Raw genomic sequence first — 19,910 nt, forward strand, 5'->3', positions numbered from 1 at the left:
TGCATCAACCGCCAATTTGCAGAAGACACTGGAAAGTTTGTTCTTGAGTATAGCTTGGAGATGGCGGATGGAAATTGCCACATACTTAGCTGGCTGAAAGTCAAGTTGCCCAGTATGGAGCTTCCCAATTACCACTATTATCCTTGAACCTAGCAGTCACGTTTTATTGTTTTACGTGCAGAACTAGTGGTTCGACTTTTGCGTGCTTGCAAGGTACAGCACAAAGTGGCAGGGGTTTTTCATTCGCGTAATAGTGATACTGCCGCTAACAGTCTTCATTGAATATCATGCAAATGAGCAAATCGATGTAAACTACCTCTATTATTCTATTCATCACTAGACTTGTACCTGCGAACAAACTTGGCAGGCAAACGTTTCTCTTTGAACGCTCCGACGATGTGCACAACATCGTAGAAAACGTCCTTCCCGCCGTTCGTCTTCTGAACCACCTCCACGCTACGGACGCGAGCCACGCCACCAGGTTTGTTGATACCCCGCCAGTCTCGAGCCAGCACTTCCACCACTTCACCCTCGGTGAAAACATGCTGAGCATCGCGTCCTTGTTGCCACGCCTCGACTGCTTTCCCTTCGTGGTCACTGTCATCACTCAGCTCGATCTCCAGTCTCCTCGCACATCGAGGCTCCTCTGCGTCTACAACAATGGCACTGCGAGGACTACTACCTCGAGTCACACGAGCGTTTTTGGCGTTAATGACACTGGCGGGAATACTGGCGTTGCTACCTTTCCGTTTCCGCTTTCTGTTAGTCTTGGACGACGAAATGTCCACTTGGGTCGCAGTCGTTGGTTCAGCCGGTGTCGTGTCCTTATGGTTTCGATTCTTTCTTTGTTGAGATGACCGCGGTCTGCCAGGTCTCCGTTTACTTCGAGCTGGGGAAGTTGCTGGGGTCACGCTTGGTGTGTCGCTGCTAGTAATTGCAGATTGTGAGCTTTTGTCTTTGTTCAAATGATCAGGAATCTCAATAAACTGCCCCATTCCAGAAGTTTTCAGATGACGAGGACACCACGCCTGGTAGTATGGATCTCGAGTCAGAAGGCCGTTCACAAACGCACAGGCCACGTGGTATGCTCGCACACACTTTCTGTGAGCACATTGGATTTTACTCAACCCTTTGCAGCCACCGCAAATGGAACACTTCAATCGTCTACGTTCAGGATCAACGAGGTTAATGCCGTGCACGACACCCTCTTTGAAGAACGTTTCAGGTGTGAACATCGCGCACTGTGGATGAACAACGCTGCCACTGTCCGTGCTGGTAAAGTCGCCACCACTCAGTTCACACAAGGCGCACACTTCGCTGCCTTCTTGCTTGAGCTTGTTCACGAACATGCCTCCAAAAGAAATGTCTTCGTTGTCGCTGTTCTCTTCTTCGCTTTCCACTTTGGCAGCTGAGCCAGTTTCTCGACTATCCTCACCAACATCACTCTCCTCGTCGCTGTCAGCAAATTGACGCTTAGCAGCTTGGAGCTCCTGGTACATGCGTTCGTAGTTACGCCATTCGATGCCCTGCAGTTGTTGTTGACGGTATTCCTTTGATGCATATTCCTCCTCTACCTTCTTGGTAAGAGATGCAAACGTCAGCTCGTTGGACTGCATCACAGCACGGAACTGGTTTTGTAGACTTATCAGTTCCGTCTTGATCTCGTCCTCTTCATCTTCGTTGTCAGTGTCGTCCTCGTCAACTTCATCGCCAACACGATCCTCCACGCTCAGCAATTCGGATGAAAAGCATTCGTTTACTAACGCATCAGCCAATTTAACTGAAAAATGGCGATGCAGGAGTAGCTCTCGCGCAGCAGGAGCAGGATCCAAATGTTCTGTTTTCCGCTCACAATGCACAGCTTCATTTTCTGTTGTGAACTGCAACTGGAATCGTCGTCGCTTGGATGGACTTTCAATCGAAGCATCAGGGAGTTCAGTAAGCTTATCCTCGAGAGCCGTGCGACTTAGAGCGAAGACTAATCTGACGCTCAAGGTGTCAGTATGTTCCTCCTCGGTATCCTTAGTGTCCGCCTCTGGCTCAGATTTCTGTCTTCTGCCTGCTGGTGTCGAGTTGGTCTCTTCACTCTTATCAGGTTCGTCTGCTTCGAGGTCGACAACACTGATGTACTTGCGCTCCACGTTCTTGTCAGTGCCACTTAAAACGTAGCCAATATTATACGTGTATCGCGTTTTGCCGTTCGGTAGTGTGTCTTCGTTCACTTTCTTGATTCGACCTACACCGCCAAGTTTGTTCATTCCAGGCCACGTGCGCTTCGCCACGTTGACGGTGGTTCCGACCTCGAGGGGAGTTTGTTCATCCACCTCTGCTTCTGCATCTTTCGGTTCACTAGAGACGCCCATCAAGACGTCAGACGAAAGGAATTTCTGCTTCTCCTCACGCGTTTTCCGAAATTCCACAAGGTAGGTCGGCACGCGTTCGCGTCGAGGCATCACTAACAACTCACGGACTTGTTCATAGTCTGGATGAGAGCTACTCAACCGCACGCCACACATATCCTCCACACTTTCCTGCAGCTGCGAAAATGTGCGCTTGTTGATTTTTTGAAGAAAGAATGCCGAGTCCAGTGACTTCCAGAACAGATTCATCGCTAACTTGCCGTCCGACCGAAGAAATACCCACGGCCAATCAATACCGAATGAAACAACGCTGACATCGCCTTCAACAGTATTGCTACTGACAGGACCAGACGGTGGACTCGTAGTCGGCGCAGACGGGGCCACAGGATGCTGTTCTCTTGAGCTTGCCAGACTTACCGAGGTAGGCTGCACAGGGGTCTTACCGCCGGTGCAAGCTAGCTGAGCAGCAGGTACTGTAAATACTTTACTCTTCCGCTTCGTCCGGAACCAACACCGAACAGGCAGCGACACTGCAGGAACGATTTTTTCTTTGAAGCTCTCGAGATTGATGCCACGTAAAACCTGGTCGTTGAAAGCAAAAATCTCGTCGCCATCTTGAATAACTTCACGTTCTAGTGCCGCAATGACCGCAGGGTTACGAGTATTGTCCGCATGGAGATAAATGCCCTGCCCGTCGTTCGAAGACGAGATCCCGATACCAAAAGGCCGACTGGAGATCATAACCATTACGTATTCAAAGTCTTGGTCGTCGACGTGGTCTGGTTTGTACGCCGACGGGTAAAAAGCAGGTGCGAAGACGTTGGTTTGGAGTACAAACCCCCTGTTGGTGTCAGCATCCTTATCATTATTCGATATTGTAGCTTGACGCAGAGCTGAAGCTGGGACAACTGCAGTATTATGGTTTGATGGGGTTGAACTCGATGACGTACAAGAGGTTTTCGGTGGTAGCGTGGCCTGCGAAGGAGTATCATCTGCTGACGCAAATGACAGCTTGATTTGACGCCTACTTTTCGGTCTGCCGGCTTGTTTCTTGCCGCTGCTCCTGAGCGGTGGAGCACCAAGAAGCCGCGGCGGAGACATTTTTGTTGGTGTTGGTTGTGTCTGTACCTTATGATCATCATTTCCATCCAAATGGTCATCATCCGAAAGCGAGTCTTGGCTGCCATCATGCTCACTGTCACTATCCAGCTCGTTATCATCATCCTTGTCACTATCACTGTCATCTTCGTCTGACCAAGAGTTTCTTCGTTGCCTCTTTGAATTGGATTTATCACGAGATTTCTTCTCCGAGTTGTTCTCATCCGCAGCTACGTCGGATCCATCGGTTCCAAGGAATTTGGCTTGGTGTTTAAGGCACCCACTTCCAAATTGACCCTGTCATTAAAGAACAACGTGAATCAATCGTTCAAACATACAAATCCCTCGTCTACTAATCTCGTACCTGATCTTCCATATAGCGTAGTTTAATTCCGTTCCGCAGTGCACATAATGCGTGGTATGCCACAGTGCACTTTCCCACTGCACACTGCGCACATGCTCCTTTTTCACTGCAACAACAGCACAGCAGCTCTCGTCAGCAACTGCCGCCACACCAACCAACAAACAATCGTTCACCCACTTGCTCTTCTTGCAAAAACAGCAGCGCAGTTTTCTCCTTTGCTTCAGCTTGTCCATGCCACACACAACCTGTACATCATCCAGTGGACTCTGAAATCTCGACGCGTGCTTCTCCTGTACATACAACTCGGGCAAGAACATGGAGCACGCCACATGCACCCAACCGCCATCGACCGTCGGTGCCATGGCTCCTGCTTTCGAGCAACAGGCTTCACACTCCAGCTCATGGGTGGGGATCAAGCTCTTCTCAATGTCCTGTGAGTCCATATACTGTCTGCACGGGTGACAGAACCAGTCTCCTTCCGGTACTGCAGCCAATCTGTAGCACGTCTGATGCACTGCCACACCACACACGTCACAGATGACGATGGGGTCGTTCTCCAGCGAATCCGGAGCGCAGCAGACGCCACACAGCATTTCCTCATCCTCTGTCTTCTTATCTTTAGGCTTAACAGGTTTCACAGGTCGCAGAGGCGAGGACAGCGGCGTCGTGGCAGCAATAGCGGGGTCCTGCGAGAGTGACAAACACTCCTCCATGTCCAGGTCGTCGTCCGAGTCCTCCTCGATTTCCTCCGCATCGTCGCCGCTCCCCACGTCCAGCAGCAGCTCCATATCTTGCTCAAAGCACCGCAGAGACTCCAGCAGGAAGCGCTCGCTGCGGTTTTTCAGTTGCTCCTCAATCTCGCGGATATTTTCACTTAGAAGCGCGATCTGGTCCTTCTCGCCGCACGTAGCCAGCAACAAATCCTTCAGCTCGCCCAGACGCTCCGAGACGACGGCATCGTGCGCCTGGAAGCCGAACAGACTGTGCTTGAGCAGATCCTTGGCCGCCTCGCGTCGACGCTGCTCCATGCTCAGTGCGGAATCGAAGCGAATGCGGAATGATGGGGTGCGGAAATTACGCGCCAAACAGGAGTGATGGTCGGACGTCAGCAACCCCTTATCTTGCAACGTTTTTAGGGAGACCAAGTCAACACCCTTTATTAGCAACTATTTTTGAAGTACACAGCGCGGACACCTTAATAGAGGACTGTCGACCAAAATGTGCACACAAGTCAGAAAAAAAATAGAGTTCTTCAGGTTACACTCTGGAGTATATGGACACCACAGACTCTTTGAAAGAGAAGTATACTACACGACTAAAATAAAATCGCAGCTCCTCTTTTCTATCACGATTCAGCTTCTTCTGCACAGGAAAAGCTGGCATCGAGCCACTGATGATCCAGCATCACTGTAGTCTTACGAAGCATTCTCATACTTTTCCGTGAAAACTCCATTTGAAGAAAGAGAAGCAGTTCCAACAAGTTAGAAGCCTCTTCTCGGCTTAATTGAGTTGAGAGTCTGGGAGCTTCCCCGACGAAGAAGGTGATCCATGTGCTAGCGACTTGAAAGTTATGATGTGCAAAATTTGTGGCCATTCCCGACCAAGAAAAACGGCGTGTGGATGACGAAAATCAAAGCGAAACAAAGTACGAGTGATCTGGCGGAGATAAGTGATGGTCAAGCGATCTGTTTACTTGCTGGGTACAAGAAGAAGTAATCGATGCGTTGAATTCAGCTGCTTCCAAACATGATCGGAAATCGATCAAGCCTGCTCTGCAACTTCACCAGAGTGGATGAAGTTGTTTTTTTAGCCAATAGTGTAGGGCATTAACAAATTTACTAGACACTAACTGAAAGTATCATGTTAGCTAATTGATAGTTCAGTTACATGCTGGGCTAAAATTAAAATTTGTATGTTGGTATTGCATCGATTCAAATAATCTTTTCCTCGTGCGTCCAGCTTGAAGTGAATGGGGGGCGAAAATGTGTATTGCCGGTCAATCCGGAGGGCGTGGTGAGGCGGGTTCGTTCCGCGGAGTAAAAGCAAAAGTGAGTCTAATCTAACAACAAATCTCTGACTTTCCTAATAATAGGTCTCTCGTCTTCAGAACTTACCGCCTCGCCGGAAAACAGATCATCCTTCCGGACTGATCCCAATGTCCGCAATAGGCTAATTCCTAGAATAAAAAAAAAACTGTATCCACTCCAGTTAGTTAAAGCAACCGTTACTGATCTCGGCAAAATAATTTGGCATTTCAGAATCCGTAGCTCTCGTTCCGCAATACATGTTAGCATTTCTATTAGACACAAACTAACTGATATATACCTGTATAGCCGACTATACAGTCAGTGTACAGGGAATAGACTAGCCAAGTTAATAGTGGAAATGTTATCCGTAGCTGCAAGTGAACAAGAAACCCCTGTAGTTCAAGAGCAAATGTTTTGAACGGCCATCCATGGACCAATTCCGAACTGAGTTGTTAGCGTTTCCGACGTCACTTACCAGAACAGCCCGTAACCCATGTTGCTGCTAATACAAAATATATCCCGAATGAATGAATATTTTCCATGAAAACTTGCCGTTATAGGGGCAAGTCCAGAAAGGAACGTTGCATAGAGCAGCACTCGATGGGTACACACTGCACCACATTCCAACAGAGCAGGCTCATTTTTGCTTTCATCTGGAAACTCACGCATGAAAACGTCGCCAGTGTAGATACCCAGACCAAGATGCCTCATATCGTCGTCGACACATTGGATATTGCGATTGAGGCTGCTGCCACTGTGTCTCTCATGCTCGGCTCAATGGGTTTCGGCATTGTATTTGTGTTTCGCCGTCTTGACAAAGCAGCGTCGGCTACCATTGGTGGGTCGCTCATCGCAGCTATCGTAAGCCGTATTGTGATATATTGCATTAAGGATACTGCTGTGGGGATTATCACCTGTGCTGTGACCTCAGCTATTTGCATTTTTGCAAGCATCTATGCTTACATCGGGTTCAATCCCTACAGCCGCCCTTCACTTGACACTGGCGTTGTTATAACCATCGTATTCTCAGCAATCGAACTCGCAATCGTCTCAATCGCGTGGTGGAAAAGACTCAAGAACGAAAAGAATATCAAGCACGAAAACTTAGTGGAGGACGGTGGAGCTGATGGGTTTGATGGACGCTATGAATGCCACCAATCACCAGTTGCTAATAACGACAATAGCAATGCAACTTCTCGTGAAACTCGCACCACGCGAAGCAATGCTTCTCGATATAATCGTGAGCGTCCGCGAAGTAAAGTGAACCTCTGGGATGACGATGTGATAACAACAGCGAGAATTCCAAAAGAGAAGATTGAAGTGGAGAATCTGATCAGTCAAGGAGGGTATGGCGAGGTTTACAAAGGCACTTTCAACGGACTTTCTGTGGCGGTTAAGATGATGTTACCAGCACACCGAAAGAGTGTTGCTCACGTCAACAACTTCTTAATGGAAGTCAAACTAATTGCCTCACTAGATCACCCGCGCATCGTGCAATTTGTAGGTGTAGCATGGGACTCTCTTAGTGATGTTTGCGCCGTCATCGAGTTCATGGATGGCGGAGATTTGAGAGGGCTGCTTACATCGTATCATAACCAACATCATCCCGTAGGCTTCAACTGTGCCAAAGTGAAGATCGCTCTCCACATTGCACATGCACTCACGTATCTGCACTCCTTAAGCCCAGTGGTAATCCATCGCGATCTTAAGTCAAGGAATATTCTACTGACAACGGATCTGGATGCCAAGTTGACAGACTTTGGAGTCTCCCGCGAACGTGCAGACCACACAATGACTGCTGGAGTGGGAACGTCCTTGTGGATGGCACCGGAAGTACTTATGGGAGAACGGTACGACGACAAGGCCGATATTTTCTCGTTCGGTGTAGTGTTGTCGGAGTTAGATTTGCAGGTGCTACCTTACGCTCATGCAACCGAAAGCGATGGATCATGCCACCGGATGCGTGACTTGGCGATTCTCCAGCGGATGGCAATGGGGAAGTTGCGCGTCCAGTTTTCACGGAATGCATTGGCTTCGATGGTGGATGTGGGAGTTGCATGCGTGTCGCTGGATCCGAAAGACCGACCGACAGCAGCTGAAGTGCTGTACAGGTTGCAGACAATTCAGCGTGATGAGTTGCTATCAGTTTGAGCAGAATATCATGGTTTTGAGGTATTTGGGTCAAGATGCAAAGTTGATAGCTGATCAGTTGGCAATTAGATAGCACGACTAAGCGCAATGCTGTAGCTTTTTTTCCCTTTCTTCTCGAACATGCATTACCAATAAGATACATTGTCTAAAGTTGATAAGTCAATAAATGAGAATGAGCGAGAAATTACCATGCCTGAAGCGAAGCAAACCCGAATCTAACTTACCGAGGTTTTTGGTGCGAAATTTGACCTTGTCTACGAACTCTGAACCATATTTGCTGCGAGCAATAAGAGGTGGCCACCATCAGTTTCCCCATGTCAGTATATGCGCCACCGCAGCGAAACGAGCAAGACAAACGTGAAATAGTGAAACCGATAAACCGTGTTTCATAAGTTCGATAAACCGCAGCATTCTATACTACAAGGCCAGGGCTGTGTCCGAAGCCCAGTTAACAAATTACCTGTCAACCAACAGTTTTATCATCCATGCGTGTTCTATTCATCATTCTCTTCAATGTAGTTACTCTCGAGGCAAGTCCAGGTACTCTGCTCCCGGACTCACGGCAATTCACTTCGTCTGGCGCTCCACATTCTAGTGTCATCAAGGAAAAGGTAGCCCCTACCAGGCGCTACTTTCGGAAAAAAAAAGAGTATGTTGGTGAACACGACGAGGAGAGAGAGAGAGAGAGAGAGAGAGAGAGAGAGAGAGCACTTCTCTGTTTTCATCTGTAAACAAGTTGCTGGAGATTCAGCCCTTAAAAAGGAACTTTCACATGGCCTCAATCGGCTCCCTTCTGCAGATAAGTCGGCGGTAATGAAGAAGTTGGAGACTTTTGAGAGGATGGTCATATCGCAGGATACGGGGAAGGTGCCGTTCTGGGTCAGGTTTTTTTCTGACAACAAAATGAGAGACTCGTGCAACAGAACAAATGGATCTTCACGGACAAGACTCCACAATTGATCAAGGAGAACTGCCCGGCTTTTGCCAAAGGTTATGTGCTCTTTTACCACAAACGCATGACTCGGGGATACATATACACGTAGCACAGTTGGACTTGATGTCGATCAACAGAATAGTGAGAATAAAGAACTAGAAAGGCGAAACTTGTAGCTTGCGTACGTGATAAACTAATTGATACCGTAGTTTCAAAGACCGTAATCTAATTTTATTTTCGTAATTTAGTATCAGTAGTTCATATGCTTGCTAAACCATCCCTTAATTAGCATTTTACGATTCTACTAATCATTTATAAACTTGTTGTCCAGAGAGTCGTTAGCTTAGCCGTTGTGATTCACCATCGATGCCTACTCATTCGAGCTCTTGCAGCTCTGAGAGAGGCGAGCTTCCCTCAATAAACGACAGCGAACACGACCACCGCCAAAACAACAACGTTTCTTCATTCTCTCCGTGTTCTTCGTTCTTCATCATTCATGAATCAAGCACTAATGTGATTTCGCCATGTGGAGGTACCAGAAATTCTCCTAAATTACGGCGAAAAGGCGACGAAAATGGAGTTTCTGTGTCGATTCGTGCTCGCAAGGAGAGGGGATTGTCGTCGTCAGGACAACACAAGAAAAAAGCGAGATCCAAGACGCCATCAAGTGCTCCGGCCAGCAACACTACACCTTCATCGACTAAACAACCTCAAATAACGTTCGAAAACCATGAAGAGAAAATAGAAGGCGGTGATCAATCTACAGCGAAGAAAAAATACACCATGGAGCTCTCGATACTGAATCGATGTGGATCTGCTCCAGATCTACCAATATACAGTCCTATGAGCGCAAGCGTGTACAGCTCATCAAAGAAGCGGACGCTACAGGGCAGTGCGAATGCTGCCACCTTTCGGCTTACTCCTTTGCCTGCTAACACTCGAGCTGCAGCAGTGAGGCCTGATCCATTGTTAGACAGCTGTGAAGGTCGACAAACTATAAACGCCGAGCAGGACGCTGTACCTCTACACCCGAAGGATCCTCTAATCCAGGAAAAACTGTGTAAAGATGCGCACACGATTTCAGTCTTGAAGCAGCGGCTTCTTGTCCTCGAACGAGAAGTCTCAGCTAGTACAAAGTATCGTCACATGGCGGACAAGCACATTACCCAGCTCAGTCAGGAGAACCAGCGGCTTCAAGTCGAGAAGACTCAGCAACAAGCTCGAATCGAAGAGCTGGATAAGACTGTGCTTCGACAACACCATGAATACGACAAACTCGCTGTTCGCTACGCTGCTGTGTACGCCAATCTCCAGAAGCTTGTGGACCAGCAAAACCCCTCAGATAACTCCGTGCAGCAGAGTGCACTCCAGGCTCTAGCACGGGAGAATCAAGACTTCCTCCGCAAACTTCGGGTACGTTCTCGTTGCATCCTAAACCTTTTTGATACAGCTTACTGATGATACTATCCTGTATGTTAACCTGCTGTAGGTTTTAGAAGCACGCCATGCTGAGGATAAGACCCTAACGTCTAACCAGGAGAAGAAGATCAAGCGTTTGAAAGCCGAGATTGAAGCTTTACAGCACATGAGCGAGGCCAAAAGTCGAGAAGACGACTATGACGAAGCAGCTAGTGACACAGATCAAGTCTCTCGCTTAACCAAGTCTAAGAAACGCTCCGAAGGCGACAACAATCGACCCACCAGCGCGTCACCAGTATCGATCACCTTGTCGACTCCGAGAAGAGCAGGGTCATCGGCAAGGATGCAGACTGTCCAGACATTTCTCGGTACAGCCAGCCACCTTGTGACTGCCGAAGCCTATCAATACATTGATCCCAACATCTTAAAAGTGTTGGAGAAAGTGGACTCGCAGTTCAGTATCACCAACGCCATCAACTTGTCTGTGGTGCTCAAGAAGTGGCTCAATAGCTGCGTCCACGTCGTGTGCTCCACTCATCTTCCGACCGTCCTACAGACGTGAGTCTCTCGCTCTGAAACGCTATACCTATCGTCTTTAATCCTTATCCTGTAACAGGTTACTTAAGCGCGTGTGTGAATTGTTACACTGCGAGCATGCAGCTTTATTCACTGTCGATCATGCTACCCACAAGCTGATCGCCACGTGCTCTGAACGTGGAATTGAGCGTTGGGAATTGCCACTGGACAAAGGAATCGCGGGGTACGCTGTGCGACACAATACGCTGTGTAACGTGCACTGTGCCAACGACGATCCACGGTTCTACAGCTCAACAGACTCGGTCACAGGCACGACGTCACGGGAGGTTTTAGCTCTTCCAATTGTCCACGAACTTCAGCTTTACCTTGACTCTCACGTCAAGGTGAACAACAGTCTCGGAGTGTTTGCAGTTCTTCGCGCTTGGAACACCACGCACCAGAAGCCTTTCTCTTCCAATGACCAGATTCTCGGCAGTCTACTGGCTATCCAAGCGGGAATTATACTGCGTCAAACAGCCGTGACTAAAACGCTGCAGAAAATTAACCACAAGACGCACCAGATCCTGCAAATGACAAGCGATATCGTCGCCAAAGCTTCGACATCTTCAGAGACTCCATCGCTAGTGCAGCTTGTGGCAGTGGCACAGAAGGAGCTAGGAGACTGTCTGGGTATCAAACAGATCCGCATCTTCGTGTTGGATGCTGCTGCTCACAAGTTGTGGCACGCAGGCGAGCGTGAAGCGGATGACAGCAGCTCTCCCGCTCTTGTTCGCCGCTACGTCAACGCCCACGCTTCTCTCTGCGCTCTCCTGCTACGCAGCGACGCAGTATCGATCGTAGTCCCCGAGCCGTCAGCAGAAGCAGCTTTTAACGACACTGTGGATATCCCTGGGGGCGCTCGTGGCTTGTATCTCGCCCCGATTCTCTCGCCATGGAACACAGCGCTGCCACTTGGAATGGTTCAGGTCTCTCGAGTAGCTAAAGCACGATTGTCAGCGTCGCCTTTCACTCTCACAGCCTCTGAAGCAGCGAGCAACGGAACTGTCAGTGACGTTGTTGTAAACAACGAGCGTGAAGCAGCACAGCAGACTGAAGACCGACTGATGCTCGAGCTACTTGGTCTCTTCTGTCGAGGCTTCGCGGGCTTACTACACCACGTCACCGCCCAGCAACTCTACGATACGTGCTCTCCAGAGATCATGCAGGCACAACTTGCAACGTTAGCGGACCACCTTGACAACCTCGCTAGAAGACAGAGGGAGGATGAGGAAGAGGCAGTTCACGCTAGTGAAGTAGAGATTCCAGGGCTTGACCACGTCCGTCAGTCTGACCGGCATGCGTCCGTCGCCACAGTTCACGCTGTTCCAGCTAATCGTGATACCCGACGCGTGGCCTCTGCCGAGCCAAGACACAGAGCTGCGCCGGAATCCCGGCGCGCGACCACTTCGCCGGCCAAGAGGTCTAGCGATATTCATCAGACTGTATCCGGTGCATTGCAGAGTGGAGATTCCAGCGAAGAGGTCTTCCAAGAGACTGGTGCGAATGGCGTTGATGTGCCAACACCGCCGGATACAGTCAACGTAGCACCAGATACAAGCATCAGCACTAGCGATGTCGAGGATCGAAGAGATGCAGAAGCTATAGAACCTGGCGACTCGGAGCTACCTGCTCTTAATCCAGATCAGCAAGCAGGAAGCGACGTGGCATGCCCAGTAGCGTATGATGCTGCGGAGGTTTACACGTCTGATGCTCCTGTTGTAGACGACTGGACCACAGCCACCTCTGGCGATAACGGCTATGCTGCTGCTCACGATGAAGAACAGCTTGCGGACGCCGACGGCGCAGAATACACTTGGGGTGATAACAACGCATACGACCCTAGCTCGTGGAACGCTGGCACCTACGAGGAAGACGTCGCGTGGAACTACGATGGAGCGCTGATGCATGAAGACGACACCACGAACAGAGGCGACAGCCAGCAATCTACCAACTCCGCCTACGCCATCGACGTGCACTTGTCTAGAACGCCCAGCGCCGACACAGACCAGCCCAGTGGTGCACTCTAACACAGGAACTCGAAGCGAACGGCCTGTTTCTTGATAATATAAGGGGATCAATCAATACTCACAAATGGTCGTCCTAGAGAGTTCTGCTATCCTTCATTGTAACTCGTGCTTACCTGTTCCTTGTAGCCTACGGGCGCTCACAGTCCTTGAGTGATGTGTTGCGAGAAGCGCAGAGCTTTCCAAAATGACGGACGGTACGTCTAAATGCGCGTTCATTGACAGCGCTAAACAGGTCGCTCTGGAACTGCTGAGCCTCCTCTGGCGTGAGAAAGTTAACCGCAGCAGTCGCAAACGTCCCAGCCGTGGCCTGTTCAAACCACTCCGCAATCCACAGCTGAAGCTGCTGCCCATTCACCTTCGCTAACTGCACCAACACTCCTGCTGCCGAGCCATAGTCTGCGTCCACTCGTGAAGGCGACATAGCACCGAGAACCACACCTCGAAGTAGATAACTTACCAGCATTTTGTTGCTATCAGACACCGCCGTGTTAGACACACACAACGTCACCAGCTTCACACGAGCGTCCTCCGACTGAGACTGCACGTACACTTGCTCCAAGAAGCACAGCACCGCCTTGTTGGCGTCATTGTGCGAGATCGCGAGCGCAGACACAGCGCACGAGAACACACTGGTCATAAGCGGACAGCTCTGCCCTCCAGCAGGCACAGCAGCCAGCACTTGAGGCACACATCGCACCGCTCTCTCCATCAGGTAAAAGAACTCTTCCACCACATCCGGACGCGTCTCCATGTCGTTCACACTGGCAAAAATGGGCGTCGTGGTCTCGATCAACGTGAAGAGCATTCGAGCGAACAGAGGATCCATCTCGCTCACGCTGTGAGCGAAGAACTTGAGCACCATACTGGCTGTGTACAGGTACGAACTCTTGGGTTCTGCTTGGTAAAACGCCAGCAAATTGTCCACAAGTTGCGGCAGTAATGGAGCGATATGTTCGCCGCATGTACGAAGAATACGCTTGTAGCAGCGACACACACGCTCCACCAGCTCATCATGGCCGCGATACAGAGCCAACATCTGATTAAACAGCGGCCACAACTGCTCCGTCAGCATCACGAGCGGGTGCTTCTCTCCGTGGAGCCTGCTGATGTCGAGATACTCGTACAGACACATTAACCGCAATAGCTCGTTCAGTGCGACTTGCACTTGACTCTTAGCTGAACTCGACGCGAACAGAGCAGTGAGTCGTTGGCCGATTCCCTTCATAACTTGATCTAGAACTGAGAGAGTACGAGGCATGTCATTCGAGCTCGCCACGCCAGCACAGATACCTTCGAGAATTAATACTTGGTCTTCCACAGCCATGAGCTCGTTCTGCTCAATATGCAGGTAGAAAGCGACAATATCTGCTCCAAGTATCGACCAGCAGTCCATCGCCAGTGCTCGAACAGCAGACGCAGCCGCTCTGGCCACTTCCCACTCTCCGTATCGAGCATCTCCCGCGCTCTTGGTCACACAAGTGTTAAGAAAATTCACCTGAGTGGACAGCGACGAAGGATGTGAGCGTAACCACTCCGCATAACGTGATACTATCAGACACGACGTGTAGCAGATCGCAGGGTGGTCAGCGAACTGCGGCAGATGCTGAAAAATGAGCGAAATCGGCGCGTCCAGAGCATCCACGTTCGTCTTAGCTCTCTCCACCTCACGTGCAATTGACCGGAAGCAGTACAGATGCGCCTCCACAGCCTCCCAACTGCGCGACTCTGCTGGTGTTTGGAAGATCTGGTTCAGTCCATTGACGCAATGCTGCAGCACAGCCTCAACACCCAGCAATTGACAGCAATCACGTAGGATATCTCCGAGTTCTTGACGGAATGTCTTGAAGTCCTGTTGCTTATCCACCGGCAGAGTGGGGAATTCTTCTCGGAACTGCAGTTTCTGCATACACAGACCTGCTAATCTCTCGAGTCTGGGCTTATATTGAGCCAGAATTGCGGGTGTAACACGACGCTGTAGCTCTTCCAACAGTCTGAACCAGAACGGGATCGTCACGTCCGCCACTTCGGCGTCTGGATAACTCATACAGTCCAGTAGTAAATCCACCAGCGCAGTATCATTCCCAGCGCCTAATAGCAGCTCCAAATAGGCCTCTCCCATCTCGGTGAAAATCCTACACAGGCCCAAACACGCGTCCATATCTTCTGCTTCAGCTGCCGAGGTAAAAGCACCTCTTAAAGATAATAATCTAGGTGCGAGCCACTGTACTACGACACTGTAGTGAGCATAAGATCTCACAAGTTGCACAGCTAAGTCCACCGATGCATCGAACAGATCGTCTCGAGCTAGGAAGCCCAGTAACGAGTGTAACAAGGGGTTACGCACCACCGCCTCGGCGTCCACCTTAACGTAACGTAACCAGCTCGTCAGAGCGCGCAGAACAGTCTCTTGAGTCTCTACGCTGTCCGGACAAGTGCCCACTCCTGGGTTACTCGCCTCGTGCATCACCTGAGGCAGCAGTCTGTCCAGTACTGCGGGTGCCCAGGCGTCCACTTCGTCCTGCATTCTCTGTCTGGCGCTGCGTTCGGCTAAAGTGTCCACTTCTTCAACCAATAGTAGCAGTAACTCGGCTAGCACTGTAGGGGTTACGTTTTGCTGGACCAAGTGTAACAGAGCGTACCCCACTACACTCTGGCCGTTGCATTGGGTGTAATTTTCCCGTACCACCGCGTATAATTGACTGGCGCTCTTGTCTACGGCTTGAGTAGCTTGTAGCTTAAGGTCTTGTGGTTGCAGACGCGGTAGTGTGGCTACAAGGGCGAGCAGAAGCTGCGTAACCACCATTTTCGGTAGTCTGATGTCGCAGGATAACCAGGTTACGATTCGCTTGGCCCAAGTGCCGGCGTCCAAGGCTGAAGTCAAAGGCTGACGTCGAAGCTTAATGGCCAACGTCTGCGCCGAAAAGAACACGGCGGGTATGCTGCTCGAATTTAACGCTCCCGATGTGTGTCGCGCTTGTTGTAACAATTGGTCTAGAAGCGACGAGCAGACGTCGAAGGCTGCGGGAGTGAGCTGGAAGCCCCGAAGGAAGGCGTCGGCCGCCTGCGTCTCCTGCGGGTTCGTCACGTGGGGCTGGTACAGAGATCCCAGTGCCGCCAGCACTACACCCTCCAGTGCGGCGGCGTCCTTCGACGCATGTGCGGCCATTTTTTGCGTCCGATCCTTGTTGACACGAAAACAGGAATAGTTTTTTTTTTTTTTTGAAACAGTCTGGGTTTTTAATTGGGATAAGATGATGTGGCTCACATAATGATTGTAGCTTTATTTTTAACCAGGTGCCCATTTCTTAAAAATAATGGGCACATGATGAAAAATTGTCAAAAGATACAGTCCACAATTGAACCTAACCTATATTTTACCTAAGAGCTCACTTCATGAGAATGCCAGGGCATTTTGCTCTCTGTTAAAGGTTTTTTTCCTTCTTTTTTATAGTTAACATCACTTTTATTTAGTGATATCATTTTTCATATTCCTTTTGAATATTGTTTTGGCACCACTCATAATTTAAAACTACTCAGTGCGCACCTATTAATTCGCTTTCTTGATGTCTAGGGAACTTATTTATTCGTTTTTGGTTGTCTATGGTACCTACCATTCGCTTTTACTGGTTTAGGATATATAGATTCGCTTTAGATGTCTAGGGTACCCATAAGTTCCCTTTAGGGCCACAATGAATAGAGCTATTGACATGATTGGAGAAAACGATTCACGTGGGAAGGGACACATATCAGTTTTGGAATGCTCGAAGGAGACAATGGAGTGGTTAAGCCAGGAAAAGAAGGAGGAGATAATAAGAACTGCCCTTACGAACAAGGAGGTTCGCTTCGATAGAACCGCTAACGCTAGAATCTGCGCAATTTCTCGACTTTGTAACTTTCGATGGGTAATTGTAAAGCAAGTGTGCGACGCCTACAAAGCTCGTGAACTTCGTGACAGTTCCAGGCCACCTTAGAAGAAACTTACAAAGTTATCTGCGACGACCTGGAATCGAATTCAGACTCGAGGAATGAAAATTGCATCGATCGCAGTGTGTCGCCTCTAGATGACACGTGCAATTCCAACTTTTCGGATGACGCTGAAGAAACTGCGGATTCAGAGGGTCCGTGCGGGAGAAAGTGCGAATGCAGAGGAGAAAAACCAATCTGTGCATGAAGAGGAGCCGGGGTATGAAGCTTTAGAGAGCTATGGTAGTGTACTAGACAAATTGAAGCTTTGTAGAAACAACTTGTGGTCACATGCTCAAGATAACAGGACATTGCATTCAAGAGCGAGCACATACCGCTCCAAAGTATGATGATGACAAGCGACGCTTTGGGTCAGGCTCGCGAAATCCCTAACATAGCGTCTCTCCACTCAAAACCATGGGCTCAGAAGAGGTCGAGTCGAACTCTAAGAATTCCCACACAGTTGCGGTGATCATTGCGGAGTCGAATATCAAGCAGGTGAACATTCTCACTTAACCTCAGAGAGTCCGGTCGCCCATCGACAAGACAGCCGCACGCACGGCAGATGGACACGCAATTGACGTAAACAGCGTGGAGTCACGTGGTGCCGAGTAGCAGTCAACAAAAGTTGAAAGAGCTACTGAAGTGGGACGTCAATTGCTGAGGAGTGTGCACAGGGAAGTGTTCAGGTCAATACACGCCTGCGAATCGTCGGAACACTCGGAAGCCCTCCCCCGGCACGTTTGACTGTGTACCAACTTCAACCACCCAGCGCGCCTCAGTGCCTTAGCGGCTCCACCCAGGTGCCAATGATGCATCTATTGACGACCAAGCTGACATCATCCTCAGAAAAAGGTTTGCTCACACAGTCAATTGGAATGAAGTCGCAAAGCATCAATGTCTACCAGTAAACACGCTACGTTCTCAAGGACAGGGTACCGCAGCTGTCAAAACCGCGGAAAGTGACGATCTCAAGCGCTTTCTCTGTGCTCGAGAATGAAACTCTGAGGTTTCTTGGAATGGTCAGGCACTACGCAAGCACATTAATTTGTCGGTGGTATCGCGACACTACTGGTGGCGTTGTCACGAGCGAGCCAGGCCGGAGAGCTAAAGAGCGGAGTAGGAAGTGCTCTTGAGGCGCAACAAGCGCGAGGTAAAGTCTATGGAGGATCCAGACTTGACGAAACAAGGCGGGGTCAATCTCTGATGAAGTAGCACTAGTCGGACTGGACAGTAAATTACAAATATTGATAATGCTATACATAGTAGAATTACAGGTTCAGAATCCTGCCACTTATAACTTTAGCATATATATATATGCACGGCTGATACCGCTAGCGGTATAACGACAAAATAGTCATTACCGGTAAATATCTGGTTGGTGGAGGGGCGGCGACACTCAGCAGGTCTCAGATAAGCGATGTTATGTCTGTCTCAGGGGAACTGGGGTGGAGTTTTGTATTGACACTTTGAATTCAGCGGAATTCAATATAAAAATCAAGTTGAGCCTATTCCCCAAAACGACGCAAAGCGGACTTATCATGAGCGACTTCCGGGAGGGGCGGTGGCTACCCTTTAGTAAAAGTAGCTTTCTATTTCTAAATTTGAAAAGTTTTAGAAAACGGGCTTATTTTACCGGAGAGTAAGTAAATCCATCATCTCGCAGGTAATTGTAGCATCGCTCTGGATCAGCTCAATTACTCATACAGCTAAACGGTATTGTAGAAGTTATTTAATAAGATCAGTTTTCCATACTGGCGCGAAGTAAGCGCAAATCACTGATTATATCCAATTATTTGACAGTATCTCCCAATTTGAACAATTGTTTTAGTGGTAAGTGTAGAACTCCAAGTGTTCCTTTGTACGCGCTGATGTCACTTTATTTCGTCCAAAACTTTGAATTTAAAATATTATTTTGTAATTATGCGGAAATATAATCTTTTGGAATAATTTATTTTCTCTCGTCGCGAAGTCCCCCAATAATTTATGACTAGCTTTTAACAATACATTTATACAATATATTTAAAAAGAGAGCGAGATTATATTATAATCTCGCTCTCTTGTTTTTGGAACATGGCTGTTATTTGGCTAATGCAGTTCTAACGTGGGTCAACATTCACCCTGGTGGCGATAAACGTTGGACAGGTAATGGCATATTCTTTTTCTCCAATTAGTAAACTCCGGTCAACCGGAAGTTCCGATAAATTACAAGCAACTTCTTATATTTATTTATACAGGAAATACAAGGTCTCAAACTTCAGGATATAAGTATCCAAGAAAAAAATACCTAGTAAGCACTACTCCGGAGTACTAAGTAAGTACTACGTAGCACTTGATTGATATCACATTCCACGTAGTATTAGTCTTAACTTTACAATTTTGAATTTTAACCTGATAATAATATTATAATCCATTTTTGAAATAAGTCGAGTCGGCATATGAACCGTATATGCGCTGAGCTCACATATTTCTACTACCGTACCTCACAAAATAAATACTTAACGATTTTTCGGGACCCCTTCAGTGAAGCGATGAGCTCCCTTCGCTATATGCATCTGCGAGGTGCATCCGCGAAGTGCACGCTGCACTACTGTCAATCTGCGTAGCCTCGACGACATTTTTAATAGCATCCAGGCTATGTCTAGAAGCTTGTCAGCTTGGACAAGCAGATCGTACGCAACAAATTCCCCACATGTCGACTCAGGTAGATTAATACCTGACAACTTGTGCGTATTTTATAGCACTTGCGACTTTTACAGAGCCGATGATAGCTGTTCATCGTTCAGCTTGTCACTCCAGTCCTGTGAATTCAATTGAACCGATTGAGTCCCGATAGCAGATAAGTCTGTGCAAACTGTTGCAATGTCACCACCAACGATGCATCCTCAATTATCTGCAACGTTAAGTAAGAAGTATTAGATACAATGTATGTCGGAACTATTTACACACTCGAAAATTGTCGCTTTCTCTGCAAGTAGTGAGAATGCTATT

General features: G+C 48.6%; 5 protein-coding genes across 7 annotated transcripts; 3 read left to right on the forward strand and 2 right to left on the reverse strand.

The window, feature by feature from the left end:
• Nucleotides 1-229: 229 nt before the first annotated feature.
• Nucleotides 230-4,950, reverse strand: PPTG_18533. 2 transcript variants are annotated; one of them, XM_008916503.1, is made up of 3 exons: nt 4,000-4,950; nt 3,823-3,928; nt 230-3,755 (listed from the first exon to the last, which is right to left on the reverse strand). In XM_008916503.1, the coding sequence occupies exons 1-3, from the start codon at nt 4,848-4,850 to the stop codon at nt 327-329; spliced, it is 4,386 nt and encodes a 1,461-aa protein (XP_008914751.1). In that variant the 5' UTR covers nt 4,851-4,950; the 3' UTR covers nt 230-326. The 2 variants fall into 2 exon arrangements, with proteins under 2 accessions (XP_008914751.1, XP_008914752.1); XM_008916504.1 differs by having other exon boundaries at nt 3,823-4,950.
• A 1,479-nt stretch (nt 4,951-6,429) lies between these two features.
• On the forward strand, nt 6,430-8,181 carry PPTG_18534 (TKL/DRK protein kinase). The gene has a single exon (XM_008916505.1). The coding sequence runs from the start codon at nt 6,450-6,452 to the stop codon at nt 7,998-8,000; it is 1,551 nt and encodes a 516-aa protein (XP_008914753.1). The 5' UTR covers nt 6,430-6,449; the 3' UTR covers nt 8,001-8,181.
• A 1,119-nt stretch (nt 8,182-9,300) lies between these two features.
• PPTG_18535 (hypothetical protein) lies at nt 9,301-12,956 on the forward strand (the record flags this gene model as incomplete). Its single annotated transcript, XM_008916506.1, has 3 exons — nt 9,301-10,347; nt 10,424-10,911; nt 10,970-12,956. The coding sequence occupies 3 exons, from the start codon at nt 9,301-9,303 to the stop codon at nt 12,954-12,956; spliced, it is 3,522 nt and encodes a 1,173-aa protein (XP_008914754.1).
• PPTG_18536 lies at nt 10,355-16,177 on the reverse strand. Of its 2 annotated transcripts, none has more exons than XM_008916507.1 (2): nt 13,070-16,177; nt 10,355-12,979 (listed from the first exon to the last, which is right to left on the reverse strand). In XM_008916507.1, the coding sequence occupies exon 1, from the start codon at nt 16,120-16,122 to the stop codon at nt 13,084-13,086; it is 3,039 nt and encodes a 1,012-aa protein (XP_008914755.1). In that variant the 5' UTR covers nt 16,123-16,177; the 3' UTR covers nt 10,355-12,979; nt 13,070-13,083. The 2 variants fall into 2 exon arrangements, with proteins under 2 accessions (XP_008914755.1, XP_008914756.1); XM_008916508.1 differs by having other exon boundaries at nt 10,355-12,985; nt 13,070-16,122.
• Nucleotides 16,178-16,705: 528 nt separating this feature from the next.
• PPTG_24349 (hypothetical protein) lies at nt 16,706-18,177 on the forward strand. Its single transcript, XM_008916521.1, has 2 exons — nt 16,706-17,417; nt 17,597-18,177. Exons 1-2 carry the CDS (start codon nt 17,337-17,339, stop codon nt 17,828-17,830), a joined length of 315 nt encoding a protein of 104 aa, XP_008914769.1. The 5' UTR covers nt 16,706-17,336; the 3' UTR covers nt 17,831-18,177.
• The last annotated feature ends 1,733 nt before the right edge of the window (nt 18,178-19,910 follow it).

Source organism: Phytophthora parasitica, assembly GCF_000247585.1.
Source record: "Phytophthora parasitica INRA-310 unplaced genomic scaffold supercont2.85, whole genome shotgun sequence".
In the NCBI taxonomy this organism is placed as follows: Eukaryota; Oomycota; class Peronosporomycetes; order Peronosporales; family Peronosporaceae; genus Phytophthora; species Phytophthora nicotianae.